General features: G+C 39.9%; 1 protein-coding gene and 1 long non-coding RNA gene across 2 annotated transcripts; one reads left to right on the top strand and one right to left on the bottom strand.

Moving 5' to 3' along the window:
* Nucleotides 1-8,927: 8,927 nt before the first annotated feature.
* On the top strand, nucleotides 8,928-11,797 carry LOC143850056 (G-type lectin S-receptor-like serine/threonine-protein kinase LECRK3). Its single transcript, XM_077359374.1, has one exon. The coding sequence runs from the start codon at nucleotides 9,152-9,154 to the stop codon at nucleotides 11,573-11,575; it is 2,424 nt and encodes an 807-aa protein (XP_077215489.1). The 5' UTR covers nucleotides 8,928-9,151; the 3' UTR covers nucleotides 11,576-11,797.
* Nucleotides 11,798-15,894: 4,097 nt separating this feature from the next.
* On the bottom strand, nucleotides 15,895-18,087 carry LOC143860747 (uncharacterized). The gene is made up of 4 exons (XR_013239798.1): nucleotides 18,043-18,087; nucleotides 17,248-17,531; nucleotides 17,039-17,052; nucleotides 15,895-16,342 (listed from the first exon to the last, which is right to left on the bottom strand). It is a non-coding gene; the product is annotated as an uncharacterized LOC143860747 (long non-coding RNA).
* Nucleotides 18,088-19,082: the final 995 nt, after the last annotated feature.

The raw sequence follows: 19,082 nt of genomic DNA, 5'->3' as shown, positions 1-19,082 counted from the left end.
GATCAACCTATGATGTGGTCCGTACAGTTCTTTGTCGGCCCGTGCATCGCACGGGGTTTTTTACTAGTATATATATATAATTCTATTAGAATTACACATCACTTTTTTTGACTTTTTTTAACAAATGCACCCATTCAACCCACATATTTTCAATCCTACCCCCTCATTTATGCTTTTTAACAAAGGCACCCATGAAAGCCACATAATTTCAATCTTACCCCCCTCCTTTATGCTTTTGTAGTAAAAAATCCATAGGGTGATCTTAACCATCCGATGTAAGAGGAACAGCATATTATGGAAACCTCTATCGATTGGACGGCGAGGATCAGCGTATGGAAATGATTTTTGGGGCACAAGCTGTTGATGTTGTGTTCCATCACATGGATGGTTTGGATCAACCCGTGATGTGGTCCATACAGTTCTTGGGCCGGGTACGGGTCCAAGATTCGTGACCCGTAAATTTCCCCAGGTCATTTTGATCTAGCCCGTGTCACCCTGACCCTTACGGGTCAGGTCAAACCCTCCCATAATTTTCAAAATCTTTTTGATGGGCCCAAAAATTAATCTCTTCAAATTTTTGCACTCGTGTATCCTCGCTACAGTTGGTGGGCCCAAAAATTAATTTCTTCAAATCTTTGAACGAGATAGGCTCCACCTGTATATTTCAAAATGAATTGTACGCACCGCCCCATGATCCAAACCCTCCATTTGATAATCATAGCCCTCCGATCTAAAGAAAAACTGCATATTACGGAAACCTCTATAGATTGGAGAGTTGTGATCATCCAATGGAAATGATTTTTGGGGCATGACCTATTTACATTGTGGCCCATCAAACGAATGGTTTCGATCATCCTATGGTGTAGGTCGTGCATTAACATTAAGGCCAAATTGTAGGCCCCATCCAGATTTTTCAAATTAAGTTTGCGGTCAACACCATAGGATGATCCAAGCCGTCCATTTGATGAGCCGCGACGCAAATAGGTTGTGCCCCCAAAATCATTTCGATGGGTTGATCGCAACCCTCCGATCTATAAGGTTTCCGTAATATGCAGTTTCTCTATTGTCTATCATGAGAAGCTGAATATAATGTTTTCCCACTCCCCGTGTATCGCACAGGGTGTCCTTCTAGTATACTATATAACAGAAGAGAAAAGAAGAGAATTTTTTGAAAATTCTTTGAGAATTACACATCACTTTTTTTGACTTTTTTTTATCAAATGCACCCATTTAACCCACATATTTTCAATCCTACCCCCTCATTTATGCTTTTTAACAAAGGCACCCATTAAATCCACATAATTTCAATCTTACCCCCCCTCCTTTATGGTTTTTTAATAAAAAATCTATAGGGTGATCTTAACCATCCGATATAAGAGGAACAATATATTATGGAAACCTCTATAGATTGGAGGGCTAGCATCAGCCTATGGAAATGATTTTTGGGGCACAACCTATTTGTGTTGTGTTCCATCACATCACATGGACGGTTTGGATCAACCTATGACGTGGTCTGTACAGCTTAATAAAAAATCTATAGGGTGATCTTAACCATCCGTTTTAAGAGGAATTGTGGAAACCTCTATAGATTGGACGGCTAGGATCGGCCTATGGAAATGATTTTTGGGGCACAACCTATTTATGTTGTGCTCCATCACATGGATGGTTTGGATCAACCTATGACGTGGTTCGTACAGTTCTTTGTCGGTCAGTGCATCACACGGGGTTTTTTTTACTTGTGTGTGTGTGTGTGTGTGTGTGTGTGTGTGTGTGGTGTAAAATGGTTGGCCCTAACATGCCTGCATGTGGTGTAAAATGGTGGGCCTCACCCCATCAAAATGTACGGTTTACTCCTCGCCTGCTCTATTTATTATGAATAATATAAATTTATTGCGTTCCGGATATGTTTTTTTTTTTGCAAAACGTATCTATTTAGCCAAATTAACCCATATTAACAACATCATTGGAGATCATCACCTGATAAAAGATGAACGATCTAGAACATATTCAACAGCTAAGATGATCTCCAATTCCTTACCGTGGGTCCCACCATGGTGTGCCTAGAATTGGCATGAAAAATTAAATATTAATGGATTTTTAATTGAAATTTGTTCCATCTTTTGATTTTTTGTGTTTCTAATAATTTAGGGAAATGATATTCCTTCCCCCCAAAACGGTTTATCTGAGAATGGTTCACTGCATGAGGATAAATTCACCCACTTTAATGTTTTTCTTTGCCTTTAAAACTTAACGAATAACGTTAAAATGAGGGATTTGATCGGTCAGGGTCCTCCCAACTAATTGGGCACTTCCTGATTTCTTACGAATTCGATGTTATTAAACATCTGATCAGTAACTTGCTTTGGGGATGGATGGTTGAAGGCAGCATTCTAGAAGAGAGGTCTCTTGAACAGATATGTTTAGGACCATCCGATTATAATTGTGATTTTGGGCCTATGAACAATCCAAGTGGAGACCGTTTTATGCACGGTTTGAGGGGTTAAGACGGATTATATACCAATCTTTGGTGTATCTATAGTTCATTCAAATTATCATTTCCTAACCTGTAACGTTATCAACCCAGTCCTTGCGTCAAAGCTGGATATCACAGCCAAGTCAATGCACGTACGTTCTTGACGGGTTGAGCTTTCCCTCCGTTATTTTAGGGTGGGACCCATCAACATATATGGTGGGGCCCACTTTACATGTGGTTGTTTGGATTGCTTGATGTGGGATTTCTCCCTATCCTTGTTTGCTTGGTGTCAAATCTAATGGTCGGACATAAGAATCTGCCAGTTAGGCAATCTCTAGAGGTATTCTAGCAGGAAATACACGTGGCATGGTAATCAGAATATTAACCGTTCATCTTGTGGGCCGCCAAGAGATAATTTGTCTTTAACGGTCATGATCATGCTCCAACTGTATATACTTGGCCCCATGAGAAGTATCTGATCTCTTGGCAATTGAAATTAGAATAGTAATAAGAGAATTGAGATCCTTATTGTGATCGGGACCATTCATCTTGTGGGCCTCACTACACTTTCCCACCTTGGCCAATTGTCCAGTTGAAACTTTGGTTACTCTTCTACGTACCAAAAAATCAAAAATAAATAACACGGTTTTTTTTTATTTGACCGGACTTTCACCCCTTCGCCTGGAATCTAATCCCAGAATTACATACATATAAGGACAGGGAGTCCGTAGAAAAATAAAATGAGGATAATGACATTAATCCGGTTGCCGGGTTTTTTTTGGGTTCCTGGATTTATGTGGGAGAAAAAAAAAATTCATGGAGATTGGTGGGAAAAAAAAGTCCTAGAAGTATCCCCGTAAAATAAAAATCCCATGTTTGGTTGACCGGACTATGGTGAGAAAAAAAATACTTTGTTTGGTTGCTTGAATTGTTGGGAAGAAAAAAATTCTTCTCAAGCTTATTTTTGGTTCCTGGGATTATTTTGGGATGGGATGAAAAGGCAATCATTACAAGAGTGGGATTAAAAAAATTCTAGTGCTAAAAGACAACCAAACATGGTACTGGGACCAAAATTTTACTGGCAACCAAACGGAGCCCACGCCTTTCGACTCGAAGAGTGTAACCGAACAAATCCCTAAAACAAACCTCAGAATTTGTTAAGGATTTTGGCAGAAAAGCATTTCGCTTGCATGAGAGAGCAGCCACCACACATGAATTAATGAATAAGACAAAATATAATGAAAAGTGAGCCTGTGTGGCTGGTCTCGCATGCAAAAGCCAGCCATAAAATCCCATTCTACGAAAGTCCCTAGCCAATCATTACATTCCTCTCTTAAACTTTTGAAAATGAGAATATTACACACATGTGTTTTTGAGCCATTTTCGACTTAAAAACGTTTTACCTTCTTCGTCTCCCCTCCTACGTTTACAAAACTAAACCCTAGCTCCCTTTCTCTATTCACAAGCAAAAAAGAAAAACCCTAGTTTCCATTGAAGGGGAATCCAATCTTTTCACCTTATTCCATTATCTGCTTAAAGGATGTTTCCTCAGTATGACCAACAAATTACAGTATGAGAATTTGGCAGGTATCAATGTAAGCCCTTTATGTTCAGTTTGAAGACAATATAGTTCCAATGAATAAGGTATGCCATGAATTCTTCTGTTATTTGGTGTATATGATTGATGCTAGTCAAAACTTGTGCTCAGATTATGTTTTGAGGGATCCATTCCTTACACATTACTCTATACATCAGTTTTGTATATGTTCTGGTAGCAGGGGCATTTTACTGTATAATACAAGAATGCGAGTTTAAAGAAGAGGAAAATTTTGATCATAATAAATAAGGCAGCACTTTGTGTGCATTAGATTGCGAATGAATAGAGTTTATGGATAGCCTAATTGGCTCATACTCCCATGTTTCACCTTCTAAAAAACAGAGAGCTATGCTGGTAAAAACACCCAAAGGTGACATCTGCCATCCTAACATTTCACATAGTTTTAAAACTCCCCTGCGTCCATGCCGACTCCCTTTCACTTGACCGCGTTCCGCATTGCGTCGCATCCGCATTCTGCTTTTTGTCCTGCAGAGTCAATAAAAGCACTTTTGACTCCCGAATTATGATCAACTGTGTGAACCGAGTACTTGGTCATGTCAACCGAGTACTTGACCGTGTCTTGCCAAGTCGACTAAGATTTTCTTCGGCAGCGTTCCACGCCTCTGCTTTTTTAAACACTGATCTCACAGTCCTAGCTCTCACAAATCAAACCCTCCCACAAAAGGTAATTAAACAAATGTGTCTTCCTTGAGCTCGAGTCCCTTCCGTTTCCAAAACTCTCTCTCTCTCTCTCTCTCTCTCTCTCTCTTTCTTATCAAGCTTGGGAGGGTATCATGAATCTTTTGGATTGATCGATTTGCTCTTTTTCCCTTCGGGACAGCTGTTGTGCCGTTTGTTGTATATGTTACTACGGTGTATTTAAAACAACAATAGGCTAAGTGGGTTTTAAGGTTTGTTAATTATTATGAAGTCTTTCAATCTCCCTTTGAAATTGTCCGCTTTATTTAGGTTAAATAATTCTTTGCATTCTTATTTTCTACGGATCTTTCCCTTAAATTCTGTAATTATGTCACTAAAATTGAATTGCAGAAGTAACTTGTTTCCTCTCTAGCAAGGTAATGCAAAGAATAAAATATGTGTATTCTAATTAACGTTTTGCAGATGTCATTCATGAATTTTATCAGAAAATTTGTGTTATTCGATATGATATTTAGAAATGCGACAATTGATCCCCAATTTGTCCAATTGTGTGAGAAAGATACTCATAAGTTTGGGCTCTAGTCTCTCTACGAGTGACAATTCTTCATGGGTTTCACTTTCTGGTGATTTCGCATTCGGGTTCACTCCTGTGCGGACAAAAATCTCTTCTTACTAGCAATCTGGTTCTATAAAGTACCAGAAAAAACTATAGTTTGGTCTGCAAACAGAGATAATCTTGTGCTTGATGGATCTAAAGTGGAGTTGACGAGCAGTGGACAACTAGTGCTGAGCAATAATCAAGGACAAGAGTATGGAATTTGAATTCTGGTATCACTAACGGTAGTGCCACCTCTGCTGCCATTCTCGACACAAGGAATTTGGTGCTCAGGAATTCGAATTCTGGTATCACTTGGCAGAGTTTCGATCATTCCACGGACACCATCTTGCTTTCACAGACATTGGATATGGGCACCACACTATCTTCTCGTGAAACATAGACCAACTACTCGAGCGGAAAGTTTGAGCTTCATTTCCAGACAGATGGCAATCTCGTGCTTTATACAGTAAACCACCCTACGAAATTCAATTACAAGGCTTACTGGAGTACCAACACTGTAGGAACAGATTCTAAGATGATCTTCAACCAGTCAGGATACATTTACCTCAGGCAAACAAATGGGAGCATATACAACCTCACTTCGGGAACGTAGTTTCAACTAGAGACTTCTATCATAGAGACTTCGACACAGGGAATTTAGTGCTCAGGAATTCGAATTCTGGTATCACTTGGCAGAGTTTCGATCATTCCACGGACACCATCTTGCTTTCACAGACATTGGATATGGGCACCACACTATCTTCTCGTGAAACATAGACCAACTACTCGAGCGGAAAGTTTGAGCTTCATTTCCAGACAGATGGCAATCTCGTGCTTTATACAGTAAACCACCCTACGAAATTCAATTACAAGGCTTACTGGAGTACCAACACTGTAGGAACAGATTCTAAGATGATCTTCAACCAGTCAGGATACATTTACCTCAGGCAAACAAATGGGAGCATATACAACCTCACTTCGGGAACGTAGTTTCAACTAGAGACTTCTACCATAGAGACTTCGACACAGGGAATTTGGTGCTCAGGAATTCGAATTCTGGTATCACTTGGCAGAGTTTCGATCATTCCACGGACACCATCTTGCTTTCACAGACATTGGATATGGGCACCACACTATCTTCTCGTGAAACATAGACCAACTACTCGAGCAGAAAGTTTGAGCTTCATTTCCAGACAGATGGCAATCTCGTGCTTTATACAGTAAACCACCCTACGAAATTCAATTACAAGGCTTACTGGAGTACCAACACTGTAGGAACAGATTCTAAGATGATCTTCAACCAGTCAGGATACATTTACCTCAGGCAAACAAATGGGAGAATATACAACCTCACTTCGGGAACGTAGTTTCAACTAGAGACTTCTATCATAGAGACCTCGACACAGGGAATTTGGTGCTCAGGAATTCGAATTCTGGTATCACTTGGCAGAGTTTCGATCATTCCACGGACACCATCTTGCTTTCACAGACATTGGATATGGGCACCACACTATCTTCTCGTGAAACATAGACCAACTACTCGAGCAGAAAGTTTGAGCTTCATTTCCAGACAGATGGCAATCTCGTGCTTTATACAGTAAACCACCCTACGAAATTCAATTACAAGGCTTACTGGAGTACCAACACTGTAGGAACAGATTCTAAGATGATCTTCAACCAGTCAGGATACATTTACCTCAGGCAAACAAATGGGAGCATATACAACCTCACTTCGGGAACGTAGTTTCAACTAGAGACTTCTATCATAGAGACTTCGACACAGGGAATTTGGTGCTCAGGAATTCGAATTCTGGTATCACTTGGCAAAGTTTCGATCATTCCACGGACACCATCTTGCTTTCACAGACATTGGATATGGGCACCACACTATCTTCTCGTGAAACATAGACCAACTACTCGAGCGGAAAGTTTGAGCTTCATTTCCAGACAGATGGCAATCTCGTGCTTTATACAGTAAACCACCCTACGAAATTCAATTACAAGGCTTACTGGAGTACCAAAACTGTAGGAACAGATTCTAAGATGATCTTCAACCAGTCAGGATACATTTACCTCAGGCAAACAAATGGGAGCATATACAACCTCACTTCGGGAAACGTAGTTTCAACGAGAGACTTCTACCATAGAGCAACACTCGATTTTGATGGAGTTTTTAGACAATATGTCTACCCAAAGAACAGCTCGAGCAGCAGAAACTGGGTTGCTGGGTCCTGGTCTGTTGTATGGTCAGTGCCTTCTGATATTTGTATGGCAATTAGAAATGATTTTGGCAGTGGAGCTTGTGGGTTCAACAGCTACTGTATGATAAATGAGACTCAAAGGCCTAGTTGCCATTGTCCACTCGATTATTCGTACTTTGATCCCAATAAAACATTCAAGGGATGCACACTGGACTTCGTTTCACAGAGTTGTGAGCCCGATGGACCGGGAAAAGACCATGGACCTCAATTCCAACTGATAGAGATGGCAAACACGGATTGGCCATTGTCCGACTCTGAACACTATAATCCCTTCAACGAGGAGCAGTGCAGAGAAGCTTGCATGGTTGATTGTTTCTGTGCGGTCGCCATTTTCAGAGGCACGGACTGTTGGAAGAAGAAGCTCCCACTCTCAAATGGGAGGTTTAATCCAGGTGTTGGAGGAAAAACTCTCATCAAAGTACCCATAGGTAATTCCAGTTCACAGTTTCCTTTTCCTCCGGGTCCAAAGAGAGGAAAGAGTGATCGAGGTACTCTGACCTCATCATTTCCTAAAAGGAAGAAACGAATTTTCGCTTAGGGGTATTTTGGGGTATTTACAGGTCGTGAGCCCAAATGCCTGTCAAACGGATTAATCTCTTGATATGCCGAAGAGAAAGCAGTTTCAATTGCACAGAGGTGGGAAAGTGTTGTGTGGGCCCACAAGATGTGCGGTCCAGATCACAATAAGGATCCCAATTTTCTCATTACTATTCTAATTTCAATTGCCAAGGATCTAATCCTTCTCTTGGGCTCAGTACACCGATGGAGCATGATCAATACCGTAAAATACAAAGTATATCTTGGTGGCCCACAAGATGAACGGTTAATCTTCTGATCAGCAGTTTCCGACCGTTAGATTTAATACCAAGCAAACAAAGATAGGAAGAAATCACAATCAAATAATCCAAACAGAGACATGTAGACTGGGCCCCACCATATATGTTGATGGTTCCCACCGTAAAATAAAGGTTGAAAAGAACAACCCGTCAAGAACGTACATGCAATGAATTGGTAGCGATTTCCAGCTGTGAATTAAAGAAGGGTTGATAGCGATCGGGGTTAATAAACTATATATACACCAAAGATTAGTGTATAATCCGTCTTAACACTCGAACCGTGCATAAAACGATGTCTCCTCTTTGGTTGGTCATAGGCCTAAAATCACGCGATAATCGTATTGTCCGTGGAAAAGTCAAGATCAGTAGATCACATTGATTGATGTCATCCCCAAAAGCAAGTTTTACAATGTGGCTAAACTTAGCTGGACGGTCAAGATCAGTAGAGCACATTGATTGATATGATACATGGAGTTTCAGTATATGCAAGTTATGACCGTGGAAAAGTCATTGGTAATCCTACGCTCCTACCATTGACTCTTAGTCGCCCAAAAAGACAAAAATCTCTTCTACTAGACGTAGAGAACCAACCATATTATCTCCATCTATAAAAAAAAACAAGCAGAGGGAATTATTAGATCACTTTTCCTTCTCTAATTCCATGTAAACCAGCTGATCAGCAATTCCTTCTCTTGTTATCAAAATTTATACTATCCTTAATCTTAAATGGCATCTGCAATTGATAATCCTCTGTTCTTCTTGCTTCTTCTTCTTCTTCTTCTTTTTCCACTTTCTACCATGGCTCAAAGTAATGGTAGCATAAGTTTGGGCTCTAGTCTCTCTACCAGTGACAAATCTTCATGGGTTTCACTTTCTGGTGATTTCGCATTCGGGTTCACTCCTGTTGCAGACAAAAATCTCTTCTTACTTGCAATCTGGTTCGACAAAGTACCAGAAAAAACTATAGTTTGGTCTGCACACAGAGGTAATCTTGTGCTTTATGGATCGAAAGTCGAGTTGAAGAGCAGTGGACAACTTGTGCTGAGCAATAATCAAGGACAAGAGATATGGACGGCTCAAGTCACTAACGGTAGTGCCACCTCTGCTGCCATTCTCGACACTGGGAATTTGGTGCTCTGGAATTCGAATTCTGGTATCACTTGGCAGAGTTTCGATCATTCCACGGACACCATCTTGCCTTTACAGATATTGGATATGGGCACCACGCTATCTTCTCGTGAAACAGAGACCAACTACTCGAGCGGAAAGTTTGAGCTTCGTTTCCAAACAGATGGCAATCTCGTGCTTTACACAACAAATCTCCTTACCAATTATCTTTACAATGCTTACTGGAGTAGCAACACTGCAGGAACCGATTCTCAGATGATCTTCAATCAGTCAGGTTACATTTACCTCAGGCAAACAAATGGGAGCGTACACAACCTCACTTTGGGAAACATAGTTTCAACCAGAGACTTCTACCACAGAGCAACACTTGATTTTGATGGAGTTTTCAGGCAATATATATACCCCAAGAATGGCTCAAGCAACAGAAACTGGGCTGGTGAGTCCTGGTCTATTGAATGGTCAGTCCCAAGTGACATTTGTTGGGCAATTACGGATAGTTTTGGCAGTGGAGCTTGTGGGTTCAATAGCTACTGCAGACTAGATGATACTCTAAGGCCTAGTTGCTTCTGTCCACCCAATTATTCCTACTTTGATTCCAGAAACCCTTTCAAGGGATGCAAACCGGACTTTGTTCCTCAAAGTTGTGAGCCTGCTGGATCAGGGGAAGAGCCTAGACCTCAATTCCGAATGACAGAGTTGCCAAACACAAATTGGCCGATGTCTGACTCTGAACGATATAATCCAATAAATGAAGACCAGTGCAGAGAACTCTGCTTGGATGATTGTTTTTGTGCGGTCGCCATTTTCAATGGTGTAGACTGTTTCAAGAAGAAGCTCCCACTCTCAAATGGGAGGATAGAGACTGGAACAACAAAGGCACTCATCAAAGTTCCCCGAGGAAATTCCACTTCTCAGTTTCCATTTCCTTCAGGTTCAAACAGAGGGAAGAGTGATCGAGGTACTCTGATCCTCATCATTCCGACACTTTTAGGCAGCTCTGTGTTTCTCAACCTCCTCCTTCTGGTAGCCATTTTGGTGGTTGTTTTCTTCCCATACCATAAGAAACTGCTGAAACATCAGCCAGAACAAATTTCCTTAGGAATGAATCTGCGCTCTTTTACTTACAAAGAGCTTGAAGAAGTTACAGATGGGTTCAAACAAGAATTGGGCAGCGGTGCTTTCGGCACAGTCTACAAAGGCATCTTAACATCAAGTACTGGAAATTTCGTCGCAGTCAAGAAGTTGGAGAAGTTGGTGGACGAAGGAGACAAGGAATTCAAAGCTGAAATAACGGCAATCGGCCGAATCCATCATAAGAATCTAGTCCAATTATTGGGATTCTGCTACGAGGGGTCACAACGGCTTTTGGTATATGAGTTCATGAGCAACGGCTCCTTAGCAAGCTTCCTCTTTGGAAGTTCGAGGCCCAGCTGGAACCAACGGACACAGATTGCCTTTGGAGTTGCGAGAGGGCTGGCTTACTTGCATGATGAGTGTGGCAAACAAATCATCCACTGTGATATAAAGCCTCAAAACATACTTTTAGATTGCAATTTTATTGCAAGGATTTCGGATTTCGGCCTAGCCAAGCTTCTGCAAGCGGACCAGACTCGAACAAATTCAGGATTAAGAGGAACCAGGGGATATATGGCACCTGAATGGTTCAGAAACATGTCAATTACAGCAAAGGTGGATGTTTACAGCTTTGGTGTCCTGTTGCTGGAGATAATTTGTTGTAGGAAGAACGTGGAATTGGGGCATGATGACATGGAGAATGCAATACTGACGGATTGGGCTTACGATTGTTATAGAGAAAGGAAACTTAATTTGTTAGTGGAGGGCGATGAAGAGGCATCGAGCGATATTAGGAGGCTGGAGAGGTTCGTGATGGTAGCAATTTGGTGTCTTCAGGAGGAACCATCACTAAGGCCTTCCATGAAGAAGGTGACACAGATGCTTGAAGGAGCAGTTGAAGTCTCTCTTCCCCCAGAGCCCTCCTCTTTCATTAGTTCAATTTTTTGAATCCAGATGTCCTCCCATACCGAGTACGAGAGTGGAGGGTGCATGTATGTGTGTGTACACATGTGCAATTATATACTCGTTCACTATTTAGAGTATTTCTATTACATATTACTTTGCATTTGATCTTTAATCAAGGTGTACTTTGGTCATTGAGAGGTTGAGAATTCATTGTCAAAAGTCCCAAAATGTATGTCAGATTGATGAAATTCTTTGTGGGGTTAATTCTTCATATCCTTGGTTTTTTTAGCCTCTAATGCAGAAGAGGCAGTTAAAGAAGCACATTAATCCATCAATAATAAACAAGTTCAGATAGGCAAATTATGTTGTTTTCAGTCCAAATTATAGTTTCTTTCTGGGTATAAAAGGCAATTAAAGCAGCAAAAACCATCACCTACTCCTCCTATTGTTAGAACAAGCTTTCAATTCAGCTTCCTGCTGCTGCTTTTTTATCAAAATTTATACTATACATTTTGTCAAATGGCATCTGCTCTTTCTGACCTCTTCTTCTTGCTTCTCCTTCAATTCATTTCTGCCATTGCTCAAACTAACGGCACCACAAGTTTGGGCACTAGTCTCTCTACCACTCACAAATCTGCGTGGGTTAATCCTTCTGGTGATTTCGCATTCGGGTTCACTCGCATTGGTGACAGAAATCTATTCTTGCTTTCAATCTGGTTTTGACAAAGTGCCTGAAAAAACTATAATTTGGTCTGCAAATGGAGATAATTTGGTGCCATACGGATCGAAAGTTGAGCTGATGAGAAATGGAGGGCTTGTGCTCAGCAATCGTCGAGGACAAGAGATATGGAGGGCTGAAGTCATCAACGGTAGTGTCACCTCCGCCGCCATGCTCGACAAAGGAAACTTGGTGCTCATGAACTCAAATTCTGGTACTACTTGGCAGAGTTTCAATCACTCTACAGACACCATCTTGCATACGCAGATATTGGATCAGGGAAGCATGCTCTCTTCTCGTGAAACAGAGACCAACTACTCGAGCGGATCTAACCACAAGAGAGTAAAATATACAATGGAGCAATGTATTTCGTCTATGGAGCAGCACAAATGGGTCTCTAAGTTAATGGTTTATGGTTATGAAATCATCTATAGGGGCTGAAAACATGGCGGCCGGCGCACTATCATGTATACATGAAATGCATCACTTGTAGCCATATCGATGCCGGTGTTCAATGACCTTGTAGACATTCGCAAAGAGTAGACTTGCGATCCTGCCATTCAAAGTATTATTCATAAATTATAGAGGGCGAAGGGCGAATGGTGTTGGTCGCTCACTCTTCTAAAAATCTCAATATACTTTAGGAACTCCATGTTTCACCATTTACTACACTCTAGATTTCTTCGCACATACAAGTGGATTTCTCAAGCGTTCTGTTGGAAGGGGATGCGACAAGAAGTCAAAAAATTTGAGGAAAATGTGGCGTATGTCAACGAAACAAAGGTAAGACAATGGCAAGCGCCAATCTACTTCAGCTAGGGGTGCAACTAGGGTCGGGTTGGGTTGGGTTGAGGCCAACCAGAGGAACCTATTTTTCCAACCCAACCCGAGGAACCCATTTTTCCAACCCGACCCGATTCAACCTGACCCAACCCAACCCGAATTCCAACCCGGAGACGTTCAACCCAACCCAACCCGAGGAACAATTTCCTCAACCCAACCCAACCCAACCTGATTTCCATATTGAATCGTGCCCACTTGTACTTCTGCTGCCAGTATTTTTTCTCAGAAGATACGCAAGGATGTCATATAATTCATCTAATTAAGACACTAATGGATCCAACATAGAAAGTCAGAAATGAAGGGTCAATGATATAGTGGTGCACTAGTTACTAGTTAAGTCACTAATGGATCCAATATAGAAAGCCAGAAATTAGGTGCATAAATGTAGATTGAACACTACCGAGAGCGCAAGTGGCATTCTGTAATTTAAAATTTTAGAAACAGTACACAAGTTAGTGTGTGTGTGTGTGTGTGTGTGTGTGTGTGTGTGTAAATATATAATGCACCAAGTATCAACCATTATGAATCTTACTTGTCCATCTTGCATCCCCTTCTCAATATCAACAGTGATGAAATATCCTTCCTATTCAAAACCATAAATATTACTAAAATTTGAAAAAATAAAATAAAATAACTAGCAGAAAATAGTCAGGTTACAATTCGGGTCGGGTTGCCCCATACCCCAACCCGACCCAACCCGATTTTCAGTCGGGTTATAAATTCCCAACCCGCAACCCAACCCAACCGAAAAAATTCAACCCAACCCGCCCAAAAATCGGGTTGAACTCGTTAGGTTCGGGTTGAACTCGTCGGGTTCGGGTTGAACCTGACCCAAGTTGCACCTCTAACTTCAGCCCTTGCCAATACTGTCACAGGCAAGGGCTCAATATTTTCATGGACTATATAGATGGCTTGCATCTTTCACAAGGAAAAAATGCCATAATTGTGGTCGTCAAATATCGCACAAAGTACGCTCGCTATTGCCCCTTATCTCATCCATATATTGCTCCTACTGTTGCGAAAACTGATGGTCAACTAAGGCAGTCAATTGCTGCTTAGAAAATTACTTGTGTTGCTTCACAAGTGATCGACCCAAGGTGTGGGTCCATTGGAACCCCTAGGCTGAGTGGTGGTATAATATGACTTATCACCCTCCGCTACAAAAAGGACACCTTTTGAAATTGCGCATGGGCATTTCCCATCTCTCATCGCTTCTTACACTCACGGGTGTTCTGAAGTGCACCAATTCCACTGTGATTTATGTGATGATCAAGACAGTGTGTTGCAGCTTCTTCAGAACAATTTCCAGGGTGCTCAAGCCTGCATGAAATAAGCATATAAACATCGAACCGAGAGAGAATTCCAAGTTGGTAATTGAGTATTCTTGCATATACAACCTTATCGACAGTTATCCGTTAATGCTCGCGCTTCCAGAAAACTTTCTCCATGTTTCTATGGGCCTTACAAAGTGCTTAAGCACATTGGAATTGTTTCTTACCAGCTAGATCTACTAGAGGGTTCAAAAATGCACCTAATTTTCCATGTGTCGTGCTTGAAAAAGAAATTGGGAGAGCGTGTCACAATGTGCTTAAGCAACTACCAGACACATCTCCATCAGGTGAAGTGAAAACCCAACCACATCCTATCTTAGACCGACATATTGTCAAGCGTCAAAATGATGTTTCCATATTTTCTTTTTCTCATTTTGCAAATTTATGTTTCCTATTTTGCTTTCCCAATTTCTATAAGAAGTAGATGTCACATGGCTATTCAGCAGGCAAAAACCACATTTAGTGCTATAAGCACATTGGAGGCCGAGTTTCCTTGAATTAACTCACTGTTTTCTTCATTTTTATCATATTCTATCCTTCTCCCTCTCTGTTTTCTATTTCAATAGAATTGTATTCTATCGCAATCTTATCTTTCATTGCGGCATAAAAAGTTCACATTTTATTGCACACATTGCACAGTAAAGATGTCTGCACATAGATTTCAGTTGCATAGCAAGAGACCAAGTCTTTATTCTTGATTGTTCCCTTTTCCCCTTCATATGACTCAATAATTGTTGAAATCGAATCTACCTGCAGAACCCATTTCAGGCCCCTGGATAATTCACTAGAATTTAACATATTAGAGTAGCATATAACCGGATATTTGGAGAAGACACATTTGTTTAATTCCCATTTGTGGGCAGGTTTGATTTGTGTCAACTAGGGCTGTGAGATGTTGGCATGGCATAGTCGTTTTTCGGCGTAAAGAGTCATATACAAGGAATGGATCCCTCAGAATAGAAGAAGTGAAGCCACAGCTCCCCCCCCCCCGCAATTCAGGACCATTACAACAAGTTAATGACTAGCATCAATCATATACACCTAATATCAGAAGAAAACATGTCATACCTTATTCATTGGAACTATATTTTCTTCAAACTGTACATAAAGGACTTATATTGAATCCCTACCAAATTCGCAAACTGTACTTTGTTTTAAAGGATTACGAGGGCAGCCATTAGATAAACTCTAACCCTAAGTAAGTTTTAATGACTAATTTGCACATGAGATCTTTGCCACTTGGTCCCTACTTTGCAGACTTATTGCTAAACAGTCCTTAAAATCTTCATATTTGCCAAAAAGTCGTGCTTTTATAAAATAACTAGTTGCAGACCCGTGCGTTGCACGGGGCGAGTAAAAAAGAATATGAGAAGCATGTTGAAGAAAAAGAAAATTCAAAAAGTAAATGATTTAGGGAGAGAGGAGAAAAAATGTTCAAAAAATGAAATAAAATGCATTCATAAAATGGATAAGTTTTGAATTAGCCCTGTACGCAGATATGAGCAGCAACTACATACCATAGAAAGAATTAATGGTAATTCACTCAATGGTACAACAGGAGATGGTGCATTTTATACTGTTAGATTTTCTTTACTATCTTTTGAATGACAAAATCTCTTCTTTCTCCTTTTTTTTTTTTGGAATGCTATCAGAACAGTTCTAAGTGATGAATATTGATCATGGTTAGAATTTTATGGTAAACCACAAATTTAATAAGTGTACTGCGAAGTTCTAAACAAACTGGTCGGAAACAATAAGAAAAATAAGACTAAAGAAAACCAACCTTCTTGGTGAGCATTTTAGCATGTCCCTTTCCAAGAATAATTTCATGTGACATGTACTCTACTATTCTGCACATGGAGTTCGACCTTGCATCTCCTCAAATTGCTTTCCCAAGCAAAAGTCAGTCAGCATAGCCTAATCAGAACAAAAGCAAATTAAACTACCTGAGAGACAAATAGATAAGGTATTACATAAGCAGATTTATGCTTGTTTGCATGCATATATGCTGGTGGGCGGAAATGAGAAGCATAAACTAAAAACTACTTTTAATCTACTATTTTTTGCGCGCTGTGAAACTACTTCAACCTTCGAAGATCAATAAGACAAAAGTAGAGAACTTCATTTATTTAGACATTTGCCATGTGAAATGTTTCACACGCTTTTTAAATGTCCTCATTTGAAGCAATTTCGTGTTGAAAGAAACTTACCTATAAATCCTATTGAAGCCAGTAATTGTCCAAGATTGGGTTATGTATGTTTGGGGCTGTATTTATTCAAGATAAAATAAATTCATTCACATAGTTGTGGTGGAGTATGCTATCCTAGAAGGGAGGACAATCAGAGGGATGCATTCTAGATAAACTAATCCAAGCAGGGGAGCCAATCCCAGGAATAGACCTAAGTCTTCCTCACAGGTCACTCAAGAGGGTCGAGTTGTGGCTGATTCTGTGTACTTGTTTCTTGTTTCATTACTAGCCATTGTCAGTAACAGTCACAAAAATCTCAGAATAGTTGATTTTTTTTATTAAAAAAAATGATTTTTCATGCCAACTTCAAAATTTTGAAAAATAGTAATTTATGAAAGTTATACCCCAAAAACAGCCGGATTACCTGGAATTCAGGAACTGGTCCATGATAAAGTGCCCATCAGATTCGTCCGCACCAAGTGTGAATTCGATTGAGTCATAGAAATGGAAGAATGCAAATTGGTCATTAAAGCCTTATTGGTATAAAATTTCTAAAACTATTATAACTATTATATGAAAATAATCATATTTAGCTTTAAAACCGTTTGCATGCAAAGACACAGAAAGATGTACCTTATAGGCAAATTATGCAATCCAAGAGGTTCCAGAGAATTATCTGGTCAGTATTCATAGCAACCCAAATGCTTGCAGAAAACACTTAGGGGCCATTTGGATCCGCCGATTTTGGAATCCGGGATTCCTTCAAAATTGCAGATGAGAGATAAGAGAAGAAGTGAACCAGCCGTCGTTTTCTGATTTCTCACCCTTCTTTCCGTCAGAAAGAGAGTAGCAGATCAGCCCATGTTTCCAGGTTTTAGAGATCTCATGACGAGGGAGTTTTCTAAAACCTGAATTTCCTACTTCAAATCAAAGAAACGCTGTCAGTACAGCATACGGCAGCTTGATCATGAACCCTCTTTTACACTATTTTCAAACTAAAACTTGGTTTATAAAATCCGCATATCCAAACGGCTTGGATACGCAGATTCTAGAATCCGGGATTTCTTCAAAATTGTAGGTAAGAGACAAGAGAAGAAGCAGACCAGCCGTCGATTTTGACTCATTTTTTATCCGTCAGCAAGAGAGTAGCAGATCCTCCCATATTTCCAGGTTTTAGAAATCTTAGGATGCTGGAGAGATTTTTAAAACCTGATTTTCTCACTTAAAATCCAAGAAACGCTGCCAGGACAGCATCAGCAGCTTGATCACAAACCATCTTTTGCACTGTTTTCAAACTAAAAACCTGGATTCTAAAATCCGCATATCCAAACGGCCCCTTAGTGAATATGCACTGCTGTCTGCCAGGAAGGGTTACTTCCACTATGCATTATTCATCATATACTTAATGACACTTTGTACAGCACTTACCCTTACTCTTTCAGTTGTAAGAATTTACAGGACAATCCGGTCCAGTGAACTGAGTTGGTCATTTGCCATCCTCAAAAAATGATATTAATGAGTGGATTTAACAAATGAAGTAGACTATTTCAAAAAAAAAAAAATGAAGTAGACCATTCATGAGTCCAATATAATTGAATGGATTTAACAAATGTAATGGAGAATCCATGAAGCAAATATAGTTTTTAGGGATTTGCTATGGAATTTCATGGAAAGGCTTTTTGCAGCTGACTTTTGCATGAAAAAACATCACACGGACTCATTTTCAGCAGATTTTGTCTTATTCATTTAATTCAACTGAGGTGGCTCTCTCATGCAACAGTCAGCCACGAAATGCCTTTCCACGTACTACAAATAAAACCCAAAAGATGGAATTTCACTCCGAAAAACAAATAATCCGTCAAACCACAAAGAATTTAATATGGAAAAAGGATAAGAGAGAAATGGAAACAAATACTATTTTATAAGTCATTCCCGACCAGTAATTTCTTTTCTTTATTCTTCAATTCCAAGTATAGAATAGATGATAACAATCTGATCATCCAATAAAATGCAGAGACTTATGATCTTTAGAAAATGAAATTAAATAAAAGTCATCATAATCTTAGACCCTTTCCGTTTAAGTTCATGACAATAGATTGTGAGTGCGAATCAAATTTAAATGGTTAAGCAGCCACAATCAGTCATCATAATCTTAAACGAACAGGGTATTAAAATAATCAATTGAGAAAAACAGAAAATCTGCATAAACTGAGAACAGGGTATTATACTAAAAATCTGCATCCAATCCAATTCTCAAATTATGTTGGAAGAGAAAATGATTGATTGATGCAGTTTCAATGAAATACAAACAAAAAACAGGAAGGAAAATGTGTAGCTCACCAGTTCTGCACAGGACCATGACCATCGGTTGTCACAATCTGAAACGAACAGGGCCTAAAGTTATAATATGGTTTTTTAATCGATTATAGGTTGTTAAGTTCTAGATTTTATGGGATTTTTAGTTACGA

This window comes from Tasmannia lanceolata, unplaced genomic scaffold (assembly GCF_043159265.1).
Source record: "Tasmannia lanceolata isolate RefF3 unplaced genomic scaffold, GAP_Taslan_0.1 ptg000003l, whole genome shotgun sequence".
NCBI classification, from domain to species: Eukaryota; Viridiplantae; Streptophyta; class Magnoliopsida; order Canellales; family Winteraceae; genus Tasmannia; species Tasmannia lanceolata.
The sequence above is the reverse complement of the archived record's forward strand: the minus strand, read 5'-3'. Positions and strand labels throughout refer to the sequence as shown.

What these genes read in the sequence shown, in the direction of transcription:
- LOC143850056 (XM_077359374.1), top strand. Translation starts at nt 9,152, where the DNA reads ATGGCATCTGCAATTGATAATCCTCTGTTCTTCTTGCTTCTTCTTCTT.